This window comes from Spinacia oleracea, chromosome 5 (genome assembly GCF_020520425.1).
Source record: "Spinacia oleracea cultivar Varoflay chromosome 5, BTI_SOV_V1, whole genome shotgun sequence".
NCBI classification, from domain to species: Eukaryota; Viridiplantae; Streptophyta; class Magnoliopsida; order Caryophyllales; family Amaranthaceae; genus Spinacia; species Spinacia oleracea.
Window position 1 is genome coordinate 106,234,154 of NC_079491.1, and position 19,190 is coordinate 106,253,343.

A 19,190-nucleotide genomic window follows, 5' to 3' on the forward strand; every position below is an offset into this window, starting at 1 on the left:
TTATTGAAGCCGCTTCATCATCCGAAGCGTCTTCCTCAGCAGCTTGAACCACAGACGACTCAGCGAGCTTTCTCCGAGTGTGACGAGGCATACTAAATCAAGTAGCATACAAAGAGTCCAAATTCTAAACTGGGGGCAATCCTATACTAGCCTAAACAAGGTCAAACGATTCAGAACAAAATCCCCACTGGACCTCTAATTCAAGGCACAAGTTCTACACCAACGCCTAGGCTATCCACGCCGAAGCAGGTATTCAAATTCCTACACCAACGCCTAGGCTATCCATGCCGAAGCAGGTATTCAAGTTCTACATCAACGCCCAGGCTATCCATGCCGAAGCAGATACGAGTTCAATTTTTTTTTCAAAAGTACAAGTTCCAACAGTTCAAGTTCAAGTGGCTATCAAACAGTTTTCTACAAGATTCAAGAAGCTAAGGCATACAAGCATCATTTCAAAGTACGAGAAAATCAAAACTACATGTAATCCTAGATTTATTTCATAAGCAAAAACATGAAAAACATACATGGACAAGGCAAGAACAAGACCAAGGGGAGAAGCTAATCGACCTTTGAGAGAAAAGAAGCAAGAATTTCAAGTGAATGTGCCTCAAAATGGCACGGCAAGGGGCACTTATATAGTGCAGCCCAGCGCCAGGCACCGCCCCAGCGTCGTGCGCTGACCTGCTACATGCGCATGTCTGCAGCGCACGCGGTCTCCCGTGCTGATTGCACGTCCTTTGCTGCTACGGTCTTCCGCACCAAGCATCAAACGTCGCATCGAATCATCCAAGTACAAACAGATGAATATTTCAAGAGTACAACGACTCAGGCGCCCAACTCCCAACGGACCCAAGCTCCGGGAAAGTCAGTCGAAGTTCAAAATTTTAAGGGCCAGTAAAAAGCTCTTATCCCCAGCAAAGCACATCCCAACGGATTAACTCCGGGTGTCAAAGTTCAAAATTCAAGATTCAAAAATTCAAATTTTCGATGCCAAGCTCCGTCCTGAACTGAAGGCGGAAAAATACAAGTACAAATCGGAGTCATCACCAACCGCACCGAGGTAGACTCTATCCTTTTTCTAACGCCTGTTTTGTGCAGGTACCGGCGTACAAAGAGTGGTCTCGATTGCAGAACATCTTGACCATTCTCCGACCCTTTCGAAATACTTTGACTTGTGCTTTCCTAACCGAACGCTCAGTCAAAGTGGGCTCTTCTGTAGACACCTAATTTGTGTCTCCTCTTTGGGATGATGACGATACCATTATCCTTGTTAGGCGATTGGAGTAACTCCAGGCGGAAATCCCAATTGCTAAGAACACCTCCAAGATCCAAGGTCCAAAATTCATTCCCCGAGACCGTTCCCCTCCCGGAACTCGGTACAAAATACAACTTCCAAAATCCAATTTCAAAATCCAAGTTCAATCTCAACTAGTGGACTATCCCATTGGTCTTACTAGGCCTTTTCCACTCAAAATCATATAAGGCAAGTCAAATTCGGGCGCCGATCCACAAAACCGAGCATGCCGGGCCCCGCCCCGTAAAACCGGAATTCAAAAACCCGAGAAAGGCTTGTTTTTAGACGCAAATTCAAGTCTTAACCTCCAAGCAAACACTACACGCCAAACATCGTACTGTTCGTACGAAGGTACACCCATACAAGACAAATCAAGGACGGCATCTTTCCGTCCTTTTTGGCGGCATTCAGCCCACGTCAGCAGCGCCCAGCGCTGGCCTGGCGCCAGGCGCTGGCGTGTGCTGGCGTTTTGCACCATTTTCCTCTTATAAATACCCCTCATTTCCATCAAAAAAGGAGGGCACAACACATACAACGTCGTAATTTTGACATTACTCCTCACAATACAAACCTCAAAACTCTTCAAATACACATACAAAAATTCCAAAATTCAAGAGCAATTGGGAGCTCGTGCCTAAGCCTAACTAGGTAAATCCGAATCCCATTTCAATCAATTATGCTATTTTGATTTCAAATGATTAGCAAGTTGGTGTTTTTTTGCCATAAAAAACACCACTTGCAACAATCATACATGCTTTTTCAAAAATACAAACTTTTTCAAATACAAAATACAAACTTTCAAGATTCAAGGATGTTTAAAGTTGTTTACATTCATCTCTTTGAACTAGAATCACCTTCAAATGTGGAGTAATCAAAGATGACACCTTTTATCATTTAAAGGTTTAGTCTTTTGAGATTCAAGACTCCATTTTTCAATATACAAGTTCAAGTTTTCAAATTTCAAATTTCAAAGATCCCACCATGTTTAGGGTTGCTCATAACTACCTCTCTAAACTAGGATCATTTCAAGTTCAAATTTCAATCATTTCAAGTTCAAATTTCAATCATTTCAAGTTCAAGTTTCAATCTTTTCAAGTTCAAACCTTTCAATATTCAAGTTTTCAATTTCAAGTTCAATATGCAAAATCTAGGACATTTGGGTTGAGAAACCTCTCCCAAGTTGAGATTTTTGGCTTTGAATTCGTGTCGGGGGCACTTATTTTTAAGGAGCCGCTTGGCGTTCGAATCTCATGTGCCCAAGTACAAATTTCTATTATGCACCTTTCAATATCGCAATTTCAATATCGCACCTTTCAATATCGCACTTTCAATATCGCACTTTCAATATCGCACTTTCAATATCGCACTTTCAATACCGCAATTTCAATTTCGCACTTTCAATTCCGCATCTTTACTTGCCTAGTCCATTTCTAGGCAATGTGGACCTACTCCCTAGTCCTTTTCTAGGGGGTCTTGTATTTACTAATTCCGCACTTTATTTAGTATTGTGATGTTGCTTTATGTGCTTTATCGCTTTCATCACCAACATGCTAAATACAACAAAATACAAAGGTTACATCACGCTTAACGAAGATATTTTTGGACAAACCGGCCTTAGGTTCCTTAAATCAATTTTTAAAGCAAAGTGACCACCGTACAATTAGAAATTCTATTTTGCTCTAAATTTCAAACCCACATAGCCTAATCTTAGGGTTTATTTTCGAAACAATGTTGTGCCAACGTACTTGAATATTTCTAAAGCTCGCCGAATAAGCATTTTCGTTCCCGAGCCCGGATCTCACCCATCCGTTTCAAGGATTCAAGGCCTTATCCAAAAATAGAGTCATTTTGCGGTCTTCCCAAACGGGACCTAAAATAAGTTTGGTGGCGACTCCTTCGATGTGCAAAAACAATTCAACGGTTCTCTAAACGAACCACCGCGTGCCAACCCCCCATTGTAGGAAACGGGGAAGATAAAAAAAAAACCCTACAACATAATAACTATCTTAAACACATAGTTACTGTTTAAACTTATAATAATTTTCTAAAAAATATAGTAACTATTTTAAACACATATTTACTGTTTTAAAATAATAGTAACTTTTTAAAAGATATAGTTACTCTAAAAACTACTACTAATATAAATACAACGAATATTCAAGTGACTATTAAAAACACTATTTCGCAACATAAATTAAAAGTAACTATATCATTTGTATACTAACTATGTAAAACACTAACCCTAATTTTAACAAAACAACAAACATTTCAAATCACTCAACAAATAAACAATAAAATAAGTTCTAAAACATACCAGAAGCAGGCACAACAACTAAAATGTTGTAAAATAATAGATCAGATCGACAATGTATGATCTGATGCATCTTACATGCATTTCACCATAGTACTTTCTTTTTATTACATGAACTGAAGAATGCACTACAAAGTTATTAAATCTCTTCTCAAATTAACACCAAATGTTGTATCCTGAGTCCAGACCATATCATATAATTAAGCATGATCTTTGTTAAATTGATGCGGTGTAGAGGTAAGATCACGAAAGAGAAGATAAGTATTCATATAAGTCCAACCAAAACCAACCTATTAGTTACGCCGTGAATTTTGAATTTGCACATCTTCAGTCGCCGGATCTATCATCGCACCGGCATCATCGTCGTTTTTAGGATCCGTAATTACCATTTTTTCACCGTTGTAACATAACTTCGAGCAATTTATTGACTTAATTTCGACGCAAAACCTAAAAGTTATTGTTAAAACTTAAACAAATAGTGAAATTAAGAGAGCAGAGGAGAGAGAAGTTGAGAGAGCAGAGAGAAGTTGAGAGAGCAGTTGAGAGAGGAAAGAGAAATTGTAGAAAATGAAATCACATAAACTGAAGAAAAAAAATTTAAATGATTTTTATATTTGAATAAAGGCACGTGACACTCCCACCATGGGTTATTACTCCTCTGCCCTAGTCCACGCTAAGTTAGCATGGACCAGGTTTATATTAGTGTTAATATAAAATATAAATAAAGAGTGGACAAAAAAGAAGTTCCTCAAAATGCTCAATCACGAGTCAGTATTATCATTATTACAAGGGAATATTTTTTAAATGTTTACAATTCTATGGTAGTTGTTTTCCTCCCATTTATCTTAAGCTTACTTAATTTTCAGGGCAATAATGGGCCACCGAAAAGAATTAAGTGCCCAAAATAGTCACCCTGGTATCCAGCATCTATAACACCGTATAGTGCTTGACAACTTTTAAACTTCTCGGTATTTGTTGGATTGACATTATGAAGGGTTTCATCAACAACAGTCACATGTTGCATGAATGCTGAACTTTTAGTGTCATACAATGGGAATCTTCCATTACCCATCTCAGGAAGGACTTTCTCTTCAAGAGCGAAGCTTACTTCCCCTCCCCATTCAACTTCAGTCGCGGCGTTGGCTAGTCCGGTGAACAAGGTTTTCGGCCAATATCCGATTGCATACTTGTCATCGTCCATTGATACCCACCAATTTCCGTCATCTTGCTGTTGATTTGAATAATCATAGATAGTATTTTAGAAACAAAGCTCGAAGTTGATATCAAAGATACGAAAACATACGTATTGTAATAAAATTCTTTTTGATATACTCCCTCCGTCCCGGAATACTCGACCCGGTTTGACCGGCACAGAGTTTAAGGGACTTGAATTGACTTATTTAATTTAATAGGTAGTAGTTGATAGTGGGATATTATTTTAATGTAGTTAGTGGGAGGTGGGTTAAGAGGTGGGGTTGGGGGAGAGTAGGGGTTTAATTTTTAATTATTTTTTGTATGGAGTAGGGGGTAGGTGGGTTAATAGGGGTGGAGTGAGAAATAATATAATATTGTTGGAATATTTCCATTTTTAGAAACAAGTCAAGTATTAAGGGACGGTCCGATAAGGAAAACAGGTCAAGTATTCCCGGGACAGAGGGAGTACTAGTAATAAACTACTCCCTCCGTCCCGGAATACTTGACCTGTTTTCCTTATCGGGCCGTCCCTTAATACTTGACCTGTTTCTAAAAATGGAAATATTCTAACAATATTATATTATTTCTCACTCCACCACTATTAACCCACCTACCCCCTACTCCATACAAAAAATAATTAAAAATTCAACCCCTACTCTCCCTCAACCCCACCTCTTAACCCATCTCCCACTAACTACATTAAAATAATACCCCAATATCAACTACTACCTATTAAATTAAATAAGTCAATTCAGGTCCCTTAAACTCTGTGCCGGTCAAACCGGGTCGAGTATTCCGGGACGGAGGGAGTAATAATTTGTAGTCAAACTTATTACGTATTACACTAAACAGTGTAAAACGAAAACTTAGTAAAGTACTTCGTATATAAGTACTCCCTCCCTTAATACTCGACCTGTTTTGACCGGATACGTTTGTAAATGCACAACTTTGACCACCAATTTCTTTAACTACATATTAAAAAAACTTATAAAAATATTAATATCTTGAAAATATATATTAAGATGAAGCCAACAAAATATTATATACTAACATTTGTTTTCATATACTAAAAATAAAATAGGGTCAAAGAGAATTATGATAATAATGCAAAAAGTCAAAACAGATCGAGTATTAAGGGATAGAGAAAGTAGTCAAACTTTTGGATTAAACATATTGATATATTTATACCTGATCGATAAAAAACTTCCAAGCGTAGGATTGGCCCCCACGTTGAGAATAATGATCGGGAATAAGGCCTAAAGGTACCTCACTACCTACATGAACAAAACCAGGGCATTGTGTGTTTATGCAACCATTTTGTCCAGCCTGCGATTACAACAAATGGCCAATTAAAGTTGTTTTGAAGAATTAACCCATTCAATTTAAAGGATTAAAGAAGAATTATAAGTTTAGATGAATACTTACTGTGAATCGTACATAGAGGTGAGCTTCTTTGTCGTTAAATAATGTGGGATTTACCTGAGAAATTAATCACATGAATCGGTGCCTTGTATGGGCATAAACAATAGCAATACTACTTCATTGATATTATGAAAATATAAATTGAGAAAAATTTAACAAGATCAAGGATAAACAAAGCAGAGTCTTACCATCCATCCAACTTCAATGCTATCAGGTCCATTTTGAAGTTTTATCCGAGCACTTGACCATTGACCAGGACCATCCGCGACTGGTTTGTAAGTACTTGGTGAACCTTCTCCTCCAAAAAACTTTATGTTTGGATCAGTTCTAGTTCGAACCACCGCAGTCTACAATTGTTATAGAATAGTATTACCAATATAATTCTGGAATTAGAATGTGAAATCAATTAAAAATTCAATAGCCGATAGTAAAATTTTGAAACAGAGTGACTATAAATATCTGAAGAAGCAATGGATAAGAAGTAAATTTGTACGTAAATCTTACACAAATGTTTGGGCCATTTGATTTTAACTCTTCTGAGGAGTAGTTTTTATTAACCCTTAGAAGGGGTATTGTTCCAGATGGACAACCGTTACCGTTGAAGGCAATGTCCCTATATTTTCCTCCTTGGACAGCATATTCACTTGGTCGTTTTACCTGCACAAAGACAAACGCATGATATACGTAGTGACAGCTCTAAGATTTTTTTTTATTTTTTTGGTGCGAAAGAAATATAAATTGGGAAATGAGAATCGATCTCAGGATCACCTGAAATCGGGATGAAAGCTCTAACCAACTGAGCTATCCCTTACTCTCAGATCTATAAGATTTTATGGGTGATGTGTCACAAGCGTCTATAAACTTACATATGAATAATAATCAATGTGTGTCATACTACCCCCGTTCCCTAATTTTCACTACACTTACTATTTGCATAATAGTTAATGAATTTTGATGAACATGTGATGGCGGGACAATAAGGGAGGAAATAAGTAACTATAAATTGTCCAACAATGTAAGTCAGTGAAAATGTATATTAAATTATTGTGAGTGCATAAGTTGTGTACTCCCAAGATAAAATATTCCATGTTGTTTGTTATGGTGGGTCAAATGAGAGTATTAACGAAAAATATGCAAGCCAGAAATGACAAAAGGGGGAGTGTAAAGAACTCTCAAGCATGAACTAAAACGAAAAGTGTAAATAACTTTTAAGAATAAAATAATTATTTATTAGTTCTAGGAAAAAATTATTATTTATTGTTTATTATTTACTAGTTACTACTACCTCCGTTCCTAAAAGTTCTTTACGCTTTCCGTTTTAGTCCGTTCCTGAAAGTTCTTTACAATCCTACTTTATTCCATTTTTACTCTTATTTGGCCCACCATAACTTACCCACTCACAATACTTTAATATTAGTTTCCACCCACTCACATTGTTGGACAATTTATAGCCACTCATTTTCCATTTGTTACCCCACCATCACATGTTCACCATAATTCCTTAATTACCGTGCAAATAGTAACCGTAAAGATCATTTAGGAACAGAGGTAGTACGTACTAGTTACTAGTTATTATTTGTTATTTATTATTTATTATTCATTATTTATATTGTATTAGTTTTATTTATTACGGAGTATTTATTTTAATTTTATATTTTTATTTGTTTATAATTTTATAATTTTTAGTTTATGATTTATCAATTTTTTTTAATTTTTTAATTTTTAATTTTTAGTTTTAATTTATTCATTTTTATATTTCATTTTACTCATTTATTTATTTTTTATTACCTACTTCATATCATGAATTTTCTACTATTAATTATCTATTTTTTTATTTTTTTTATTGTTTGTTGTTTATTATTTATTACTCGTGGTTCCTTATGCATTACTCATCTCACATTATTTATTATTTATTATAGTTTAGTACTATTATGTTCAGCAAATTTCAATTCCAAAAGAACGTGGCCTTACTCGAGTTACTCCCACTATTGCCAATAGTTTTGGTGTGGAGCTTCTTTGGACTTATAAGTAGACCGAACTCCAAGACCCGGTCAATTATTAGCAAGTTTTAACTTAATTTACTTCTAATTAATTTAAATATTTATTTATTATGAGAAATTAGATAATTTAATGGATTTTTTGGATAAAACCACCTTTTAAATTTCAACTTTTAACCACCTTATATGTTTTTTTTAAAAAAAAACCACCTTAAACTTCCAAAGTTTAAGAAATCACCACCTTCTGTTAACTTCCGTCAAATATTCCGTCAGTGGGGCCCACATCCAACGGCCAAACATTGAGAAGTTAACGGAACATTTGACGGAACATTTGACGGAAGTTAACAGAAGGTGGTGATTTCTTAAACTTTGGAAGTTTAAGATGGTTTTTTTTTAAAAAAAACATATAAGGTGGTTATTTCAAAAAGTTAAACTTTAAAAAGTGGTTTTATCCAAAAAGTCCTAATTTAATTGAACACCAACCTTCTCAAGATTTAGCTTATAAAACAACTATAATTTGCAACATTTGTTACCAATTTACAATCTATTTTTGAAACTAATCTGTAACTTTATACTTTAATAACATAATTTTCATAATCAATTTTCTTTTTCCGATTTTGGGGAATGTGGGGTAATGTTGTATCCCCTGAATCAGTTAAAAAAAATAAAATTATTGTTTAAGATGAAAATATAGGCATCACTAGAAACTTACCTCACTCATATTTTTGAATAAAGGATGAGTAAATGTTGGTTGCTTGTAAAAATCAACACATTCGTAAACTTGTCCATTTTTATCCTGTACAACAAAACACGTGCATGAAACATTAACACCACCATATTATTCATAACATTGTCAATGAGGTTTTGGCCTAGTGGTTAAGACTGAGGCCCGCCTCCATTTGTAATTTATATTGCCCTTGTGATTCATTCACACCATATTTTAGAAAAAGTATGCATTTTTCTATTATATAATGGAACTCTTCAGGTTATTTTTGTAAATGCACTTTTAATGCCCTATTAAATAGTTTAAAACTAGTATAATACCTGTGCGATGCACGATATAATCATCTAAAGATAAATTTACTTATGGATATATTCCAAATTAAAACTAAGGATGGATAAATTTGTTATTGCTCATTCGCTTTCTTATTTATTAAAAAAGAATAAGGGTACATAGAAAAAAAATTATTTTTATTCCCACTAATTGTGTCAATCATAAAGTTATCTCATCCACCCTTTATTTCGCTAGTTATACCTACTTAATACTCGCACGATCACCCCCATCAATCTCATTACCCAATAACTTATCACCTACGTACATCATTTACTTTATTCATTTAGAAATGACTTTAAGACAAGGCTGGCTCGGCAGACCTGTATCAGCCTACAACTCTCTTCTCCATCTCCTCCATTCATGATAGGAACGACCCCCACCACTCCCAATCCCCGTCTCGAGAGGTACAAAATAAATTTCATCCCCTATCTTCACCCCACCGGTGTATCCAAACCCGCCTCAAATTCATCCTTAGGCTCAACTCTTGTTTTTTTTGTAAGAGTTTTGAATTTTAAAAACTCTATTTTAGAGTCTTTGATAATTAGTTTGTCTGATTAGAGTAATTGAGTAAATAAATAAAATATTGTAATATTTAAGTTGTAATATTGTAATATTGTAATATATATACACACACAGACACACACACACACACACACACACACATATATATATATATATATATATATACACCCCTCGATCACCCACCAAACTTTCTTCAACTCTGTCCACTTGGGACAGATGTACGGGGGATCTACCAAAACACCGCCCCACTGACAATCCGACATACCTATATTTGATAATAATCCACTTTTCTTTTCAACTAAATTTAAAATATATTGACATAAGTTTATTACGAAGTATAATTGATTGTTTTAGCAAAAATATTGGTGAAAATATTAAAAAGTGAATACATACATAGGAGGTGAGTGTTCTCAAATCCAATAATTCAAACTCGCCCCATTCGTTGCATAATTTATGATATGAAAATTAAATTTGCATATCTAAACTATAACTATAGATAATTATACTCAAAATAGAGCTTATAGATAATTTTCTTATTAAAACTAATGATTGCTAGATATGTTACTTCCCTATTCCATTTCTTATTTATTTAACAAATTCAAAATAGAAAAATAATGGCACATAAATAAATTTACGTTCTTCCCCTTTCATAACATGTCAAACATAAATTTATTCTCATCAGTTCTTTACTTCAATAAAATACTCACTTAACTCCTAAAATCATCTACATCATTAACCGATTATTTAACACCTACCCTAACATATACTTTATTCAGCTAAAGATAACTTTGAAACGGGTGGGGATAGTCCCTCAACACATGTACCTGCCTAAAATTTTCATCCACATGTCCGTCGCCACGATAGGTGCGATACTCATCCCCGTTCTTATCTCCTCCTCGTGGGAGAAAAATAAAATTAACCCCGCTTCATCAACCGTCCGTGTATTCACATCCGCCTCAAACCAAGCCTTAGACGGCTGGATCCGATATTATTTTTTCATAAGAGAGTTTTGAATTTTAAAAGTCTAAAAGTATTAGACAATTTAGTTGTCTGGTTACATTATACTTTGGACACATATAGCTTATAGATATTTTCCTAATTAAAAGTAATGATGCATAATTTGTTATTGCCCTATTCGGTGTCTTGTTAATTAAAAAAAATAAACAAATAAGGGTACATAGACAAATTTATTTTCCTACTTGTTCATCACACGTGTCAAACCTAGCCCTAGAGGACTAATTTGGACACATATAGCTTATAGATATTCTCCTAATTAAAACTACTGATAGATAAATTTGTTATTGCCCCATTCGGTGTCTTATTTATTAAAAAATGAAAACAAATAAAGGTACATACACAAAAATAAAAACAAAAATCATCCCCACTCATCATTGTGTCAAACGTAGCCCTAAACGGCTGGACCCAACATTAATTTCTGGTAAGAGACTTTTGGATTTTAAAACTCTATTCCCAATTTGGTTGTCTAATTACACTAGATTTTGGACACATATACCTTATAGATATTCTCTTAGTTTAAAAAACTAATAATATAAAATGAAACTAAAAAGTCTTAAAATTATTTTTGTTTAAAAGTTAAGGAACTATTAAATAAAAGGATAAGTAAAAATTATAAATTCGATGAAGAATAAAATAAGTTATTAAACGATTTCTTTTTTCAATAAGCATGTTTTTACCCAAACTTGATAAATACTAATTCGAATAGTAAAGCAAAGGTAAATGTTCGTTATACATATCCTTACTCAATATAAGACAAATATTTTAAATAAAAATTGATAGTACATACAATTAGTCATTACTACATTTAAATTGAATATTTTAATACGTTCTAAGAGATGTTAAATGTTTTAAATAAAAGGATCTTTAGGCAACTTTGTTAATATTTTTATTTTTATTTTAAACAGATTATTGTAATATTGTAAATAATGTGATATTGAAGTACATTATTTTTATAACTTTTAGTTGATGACCTTGATGTATATACAACATATTTCAACATGTTATTTTAGTAGTATTAATAATAATTATTAAACAAATTATCCCCATAAGTAAATATGTATTTTATAGTGTAAATTGATTTATTACCATAAGTAATTAGAAGGTATAAGTAAAAAATATACGACGTTTATTATCACATTTAATATCACAATTATTGTAATATTAAATGTTTGGAAGTAGTTTATTGTTTATTAAAGAGATTATACTTGCAGTAAATGATATGGATTCGGATATTAAATTTGCATATCAGGGAGCGGCATTTGGAAGCTCCACATTGGTTTGCCTCCTTTTTAACTTAGTACTCTATACACAAATATTTGTAAAAAAATGGCTAAAATATAAATCAATTGTTTACCCTTAAATAGTTGGAGAAGCTTATTTAAGTAGAGAGGACCACGTGGTAGTTGCACATCAATTTTCTTGTTCGTACTTCTTCCATTTATTTTTGGATATAACAAATTCATTTTAACGGTTGTCGTAATTTCAACTATTTATATCTTAAATAATAAAATAGTAAAAATTATTAGAAAAAATGGTAGTATTATGTAAGTATTTAGAAAAATCCAACAAAATGATACGGAGTACATGACTACGTTCATCATAAGTATTAATAGTCACCGAAAAACATAAAAAGTACAGAAACATGTGAATATAATACTTAGTGTAAAAATAAAAAGAGTTACGTAGTAGAGTATTAGATAGATTAGGTTACACAAGTTTTTTTCATGTTTAAGGAAGTTACATACTTTTTTCGAAAAAGTAATAAGATATTACTATCAATGGCGGCTATAATTATGGATTTTAGTTGTTAAAATATTATACAATATTATACTCCATAGTACCTTTTTTATACTCTTATTCATATTTGGTGTTGGTTTTCTAATTTATTTGTATTCTAATTATGTAAATACAAATTGATTGATTACACTAATTATTTTTTATAAATATCCTACTATGTACTCCGTTTGATGGAATAATTTTTTTAATAAAAATATAATCATATATTGTTATATTTGTTACCAAAATATAGAAAAGATTTTGTAAAATATTCCTCGTGCATAAAATGACATCTTTTTTTAAGAAAATAGAATCAAATACTTTATTGGGTGAAAGTTAACAAAATAATTTTACAATATCAAGTATTTTATTTTCTGATTTCTTATATCTAAAAGAGAGACCAATCAATGAGTGCCATTTGTCATCACCACATTGATTTCCTCTCTTTTAGTATCTCTATTTATATAGATACCCTCCATAACTTCATATCAAATTGAATTAATTAAATACGTTGATTGTTTTATGGCATTGAATTTAACTAATTTAAAAACGGATTATTTAATGCAAATCACCAATTAAGAAAGTCTAATAGTCAATTAAATTTAATACTCCTTACCAATCATTAATTGAAAAATAAAATAAAAAGGGATTAAAGAAAAATAGTTAGTCAATCATATTTGATCACAATAGACAAAGTCGAAAGTAAAAAAATAAAGTCGATCACAATCAAGTACTTAATCACGGTCAAATATACTCCTTATTAATTAGAATACATAATTTACTTTTTCTTTCAAATATTTTATTATGCCACATTTTTATATTGTCACAAATAAATTATATTTTAATATAAATTTTTTAAAACAAAATATAATCAAACAAATATACTCCGTAATAAAATATACATCCCCCAGTTATTTTTATGTCTACTTTTTCTATAATGATACGAATAATTTTCTACATTACACAATTATATATATATATATATATATATATATATATATATATATATATATATATATATATATATATATATATATATATATATATATATATATATATATAGTCATAATGTAAGGGATCGGATTAGGTGAAATTTAGATAAGTATAATTACAAAATTAGGTTTCCTTTTTCAATCAATTTCGTTATTTTTCGTAAGAGCCAGAAAATAATTTTTGAATGATGAAAAGTAACTTTCTCAAAAGCATAAACATTCCATTAGTCATGAATGATATTTTTCCTTGGAAAACGTTTTCAATAGAAAAATTTTATTCGCAAAAAATATTTTCCGTCAAATCAATCAAAACAAAAGTTAAATATAAATATAAGTGGTTAGGAAAACATTACCTCAATAGTTGTAACTATTTGTTGGTGAGCAGGAATTGTTCTTCCATGGACTCCAGTCAGCAAAATTGAGATCAAAATAACAAATATGACGTTACACATTGCTAAAAAAAAGTTATAATGTTAGGATGTAATATTGTTGCCGAGGTTGTGATTTGGTTTAAATAGGCATGACAGATAATTTGAGATAGATTAGGAAAAGTTACAATTTTAACCCCCAAAAAAATACAAACAATTAAATTATCCAAATCCTCATCAAGAAAAAAAAGGAAATATATCATCAAAAGTAGTAACATTTTTGTTATGAAATAACTTAATTTTAGTAACAAATCATCAATAACTATTTTTCAATAGAAAGATATCAAATGATATTTTTACAAAATCAGGAATCAAGTTTCGTGTTTGACTGTGTTACACTAATTTATTAAAGATTTGTCTTGTTCACCTCCTTTTCACTTATTTAAGGATTTAAAAATAATTGTGACCCATATATAACTATTCCTCCCCATCATAAAAAATATACTCTAAAAAATACTAAGCTTCTAAATGCACAAAATATAATAGCTTCTAAACGCAAAAAATATTTTTTTGTGCAGAATTTAAAATTACCAAACAAAATGTATCTATATATATACTCTAATAAAACACAAGGCGCTTAGTCTGGACCTGACAAGTGTCCTTGTGTAAAAAATATATTAATTTTAAAAAAAATTAAATTGTTAATATATTTACATTAGTAGATACGTTAAAATATAGTTAGCAATCTAATATAGAATATTTAGATGATATTTAAATATAATCTACAATAGAATATTAAGATCTTATGGTTCCAAATATATAATAAGATTAAATTACCAATATATTTTTATTCTTTAACATTCATATATTATGTTAAATATTCTATCTCTTATTTACCAAATATAAATGTTAGGAAATAAACACAACTTTGATTTAATATCTTGTTTCCTAGTTTAATATCCTGTTAATTTCGAATTTTGTTACTTTAACAAGTGAATGATCGACTTTGTGAAGATTGGTTTTCTTTTATTTGTTGAATTCGTGAGTTTTTATGATACATGTTTTAGATTAATTCTATTGCATTCATTTTCAAATTGTGAGGAATAATTTTAATTTTTTTTTTAACGAAAAATCTGGTCCAACCGGACTAAAATCGGAATAGACCGAAATAATCAGGTCTGGACCGGAATTATACCGGTCCGGACACCGGACCAAGAAATTCGGTGATTCCAGTTCAGGACGATTCCGGTTCAGGTCCGATCCGGACCGATTTTGGACCGGTGCACACTCCTAGGCTTGGCTACCAAGTCATATTTTGAGAAGCCTGATGCAAGCACAAGAGGCAAAAGGTTGAGAAGCATGATGCAAGCACAAGAGGTAAAAGGGCTCAATCAGAGCACGACAATGGTATCATCGAACTTAGTTCGGTAAATCTAAAAGAACAAAATATCTCGATGAGACAGTAAACCAAGTGAAACTTCTCCGAGCACAATTCCAGCTACTTTCTCAACAAATGACTACGGAACACTGATAACCTTGATGTCTTGGAATATACTTTTGGTTGGAAATGTACCTTGGTGTCTTGAAAAAGTCTTTTGGATGGAAATGTACCTAAATGCGCACAACAAGGTTTCATGTATGTTTGGGGAGGTTGGTTTTTTGTAAATTGTAGGGAATTTAGTAGGTAGAGGATGCTTTTTGAACTTGAAAATTACTATTGTTGTATTAACTTCATTGTTCTTACATATTCCTACTTTTGTGATAGGTATTGGGTTTATGCCATTGAATTATTCAGTTTTAGCTCAAAAACGAATGTTGACCAAGAAGAAAACACATTATTTCGTAGCAGATTATTGTAGTGCAGGGTGTAGTACCTTCAGAAAGTTGTTAGGTAAGAGCCGTAGTAAAAGATTGCTACGGATTATTAATTTCAGTAGCAAATATTGCTATGGATTCTAATATTGTTTTGGAATGGAATATCTATTGGAATGGATCCGATAAACTCTGTGAACAATATAATAGCATAAATTTTATCTATGTGATGCATACTTTTATTAAGACGAACTTTATTAATAATTTTTATTGCCTAAATTTTGGGGTGATATATATAATAACACAATTTTTTGTTTATTATACCCGCACGCATCGCGTGCATATAAGACTAGTGTTAAATATTCTATCTCTTATTTACCAAATATAAATGTTAGGAAATAAACACAACTTTGATTTAATATCTTGTTTCCTAGTTTAATTAGAATTGTAATTAGGAAACTAGGTATATTTTGGTATGTAACAATCTCTAGAATTATTTAGATTTGGGGAGCAAGTATAATTCTAGTAGACGTGGGTTTCTAGTTTAGCCTATAAAAGGAGTTTAGGCCTAGCTAGAAAATAAGAGGAGGGGAAAATACATTGGTGAGAGGAATCATCAATTGAGGGGTTATTGTGTTATTTTGTAGGAACTTAATAATACGATAATATTTGAGGGGAGGAAATCTAAATTTCCTCACAAACACTTGTGTCTTTTATTATTGTTTTTGCTATTTATTCTATATTGTATTTGCAGGGTTCGTTCCCAATCGTTCGTGGCAAGCGTTTGGTTATAACAAACTGGTATCAGAGCTGGGTTTAGTCATAGATGATATCGGGAACAAGTACAAGGTATAACTTTTTAATGGGAAGACGAATTTCTCATTATGGCAAAGTACAATTAAGGATATTCTTATACATCAAGGTCTTCACAAGACTTTGGAGGATAAGAAACCCGATTCGGTGGACAAGGACAAGTGGGAGGATATGCAACTACGATCTACTAGTACGATCAGATTGGCTCTTGCACCGGAGATCAAGTACAACGTCTTAGAGGATAATAATCCAAAAGTGTTGTGGGACAAATTGATTAAGATGTACGCATCTAAGTCATTGGCCAACAAGTTGTTCTTGAAAAAAGATCTTTATTCACTCGAGATGGAGGAAGAAAGCACACTACAAGATCATCTGAATAAGTTTAATGGATTGATCTGTTAGGTTATGATACATATGAATATACATAAATCATGCGGAAAAACCATAAAGCCAGGAAACATATTATTTACACATAATCATTTAGCATAATTCAGATGCATACACTTTGTAGCGTGCCCTCCCTAGCTGCGCCGGAACCGAACAAGAACAAGTCTTTAGGACTCCAAGTGTCGTCCCTCCGTAGATAGTCCACAGCACGTCCGGATCCGCCTTAAGATTGACCAACTAGAATCGCCCTTAAGGTACTATAAATTTCGGCTAATAGGGCAAGTGTTTGTGGCTGATTTTTGCTTGAAAATCTTACCTTTGAATACTTCAATTCTCGATCTAAATATGTGACCTTAGGCACCCATTTATAGACTTTATGGAAAGGAATTATAATCCTATTAGGATACTAATTAGTTTAATTAGAATTTCATTAAAACTCTTTTAAACTAATTCTATCTTTATTAGGATTAGGATTTAATCAATGAACGAATTCCATCAGCTTTAGGATTCGTATCGAACACAAATGTTGCACGACCACGAGCGTACCGCACAGCCCGCGCAGGCCTTGCGGCCCACACGAGCAGGCGCTGCTCGCAGCCCACGAGCGTCAGCCCGCGCGCGCGCCTTGGCCTTGCTGAGCCTGGCCTTGCGCTGGGCCTGGCGTGGCCTTGGTGCTTGGCTTGCTGGACGCGGGCCTGGCTTCGTGCTGGGGCTTCGTCTAGCAAGTCTCGTCCGATGCTAATTCGTACGATGCGCTTCCGATTAAATTCTCGATTCCGGAATTCATTTCCGATACGAACAATATTTAATATTTCCGATTCCGGAATTAATTCTCGTTTCGAACAAATATTTAATATTTTCGTTTCCGGAATTTATTTTCCGATTTCGATAATATTTCCGATTCGGACAATATTTCCGTTTCCGGCAATATTTCCGATTCCGGCAATATTTCCATTTCCAATAATATTTTCCGATACGTACCATGTTTCCGTTTCCGGCAACATCTACGACTTGGATAATATTTATATTTCCGATACGATCCATATTTCCGTTTCCGGCAATATCATCGTTTCCGGAGTATTCACTTGCTTGCCTTTGACGATCTCAGCTCCCACTGAAACCAAGATCCGTCGATTCCGAATATCCATAGATGGAGTATTTAATGCCATTAAATACTTGATCCGTTTACGTACTATTTGTGTGACCCTACGGGTTCAGTCAAGAGTAAGCTGTGGATTAATATCATTAATTCCACTTGAACTGAAGCGGCCTCTAGCTAGGCATTCAGCTCACTTGATCTCACTGAATTATTAACTTGTCAATTAATACTGAACCGCATTTATTAGACTTAACATTACATGCATACTTGGACCAAGGGCATTATTTCCTTCATTATCACCCAATTGGCGAGTTTAGATGTGAAAATCGAGGAGGAGGACAAAGCAATTTTATTGTTGACATCTCTCCCTAAAAGGTATAACTCTGTGATAACTAGCTTACTTGCAGTGAAGACAACAATTGCTTTGGATGATACTGTGGTGGCGTTATTCGAGGCGGAGAGGTTCATGAAGCAAGGGGGATAATCATCAATCCATGGAGGAGCAGGATTGGTGCGGAGGGTAGTAGCAATAACTGGAAAGGCAAAAAGAAAGCGAGCAATACAAACCCTAATATCAAGTGTTGGTACTGTGACGAGATAAGACATATACAATCAAAGTGTCCTAGGTACAAGGAAGACTTGATGGCGTTGAGGAACGGAAGGGTTAGAGGTGCTGCTACTATTGCTATTGATGAGGATATGGCTTTAATGGTGGAGGAGAGTAAAGATCCAAAAGAGGGTTGGATTTTAGATTTGGGATGCTCACAATATATTTGTTGTAGGAAGGAGTGGTTTACTTCTTATAAACAAAGTGATGGATTGTGTGTTACCTTGCCTAACGGGGAAGAGGCTAAGGTTGTGGGTATAGGTGAGGTTGAGATCAAGACACATGATGATAAGACTCGAAAATTACGAGAGGTGAGGTGCATTTCGAGACTTGATCGCAATCTTATATCTTTGGGTCGTTTGGATGGCTTGGGTTATGCTATTCATATTGAGGGAGGTCGTTTTAAGGTCACCAAGGCTAGGAGTGTGATCTTGAAGGGACGACATAACAATCAAAATCTCTTCATACTTGAAGGAGGTAATGAGGGACAAATTTTGGCTCAAGGGAAGGCAAGCTCCGAAAGTT

The 19,190-nt window shown here is 33.4% G+C and overlaps 1 protein-coding gene across 1 annotated transcript; it reads right to left on the reverse strand.

Annotated features, from left to right (window-relative positions):
- Positions 1 to 4,339: 4,339 nt before the first annotated feature.
- On the reverse strand, positions 4,340 to 14,038 carry LOC110799993 (uncharacterized). Its single transcript, XM_056829084.1, has 7 exons — positions 13,933 to 14,038; positions 8,931 to 9,014; positions 6,726 to 6,878; positions 6,410 to 6,568; positions 6,225 to 6,278; positions 5,988 to 6,125; positions 4,340 to 4,833 (listed from the first exon to the last, which is right to left on the reverse strand). Exons 1-7 carry the CDS (start codon positions 14,029 to 14,031, stop codon positions 4,468 to 4,470), a joined length of 1,053 nt encoding a protein of 350 aa, XP_056685062.1. The 5' UTR covers positions 14,032 to 14,038; the 3' UTR covers positions 4,340 to 4,467.
- Between the last annotated feature and the right edge of the window lie 5,152 nt (positions 14,039 to 19,190).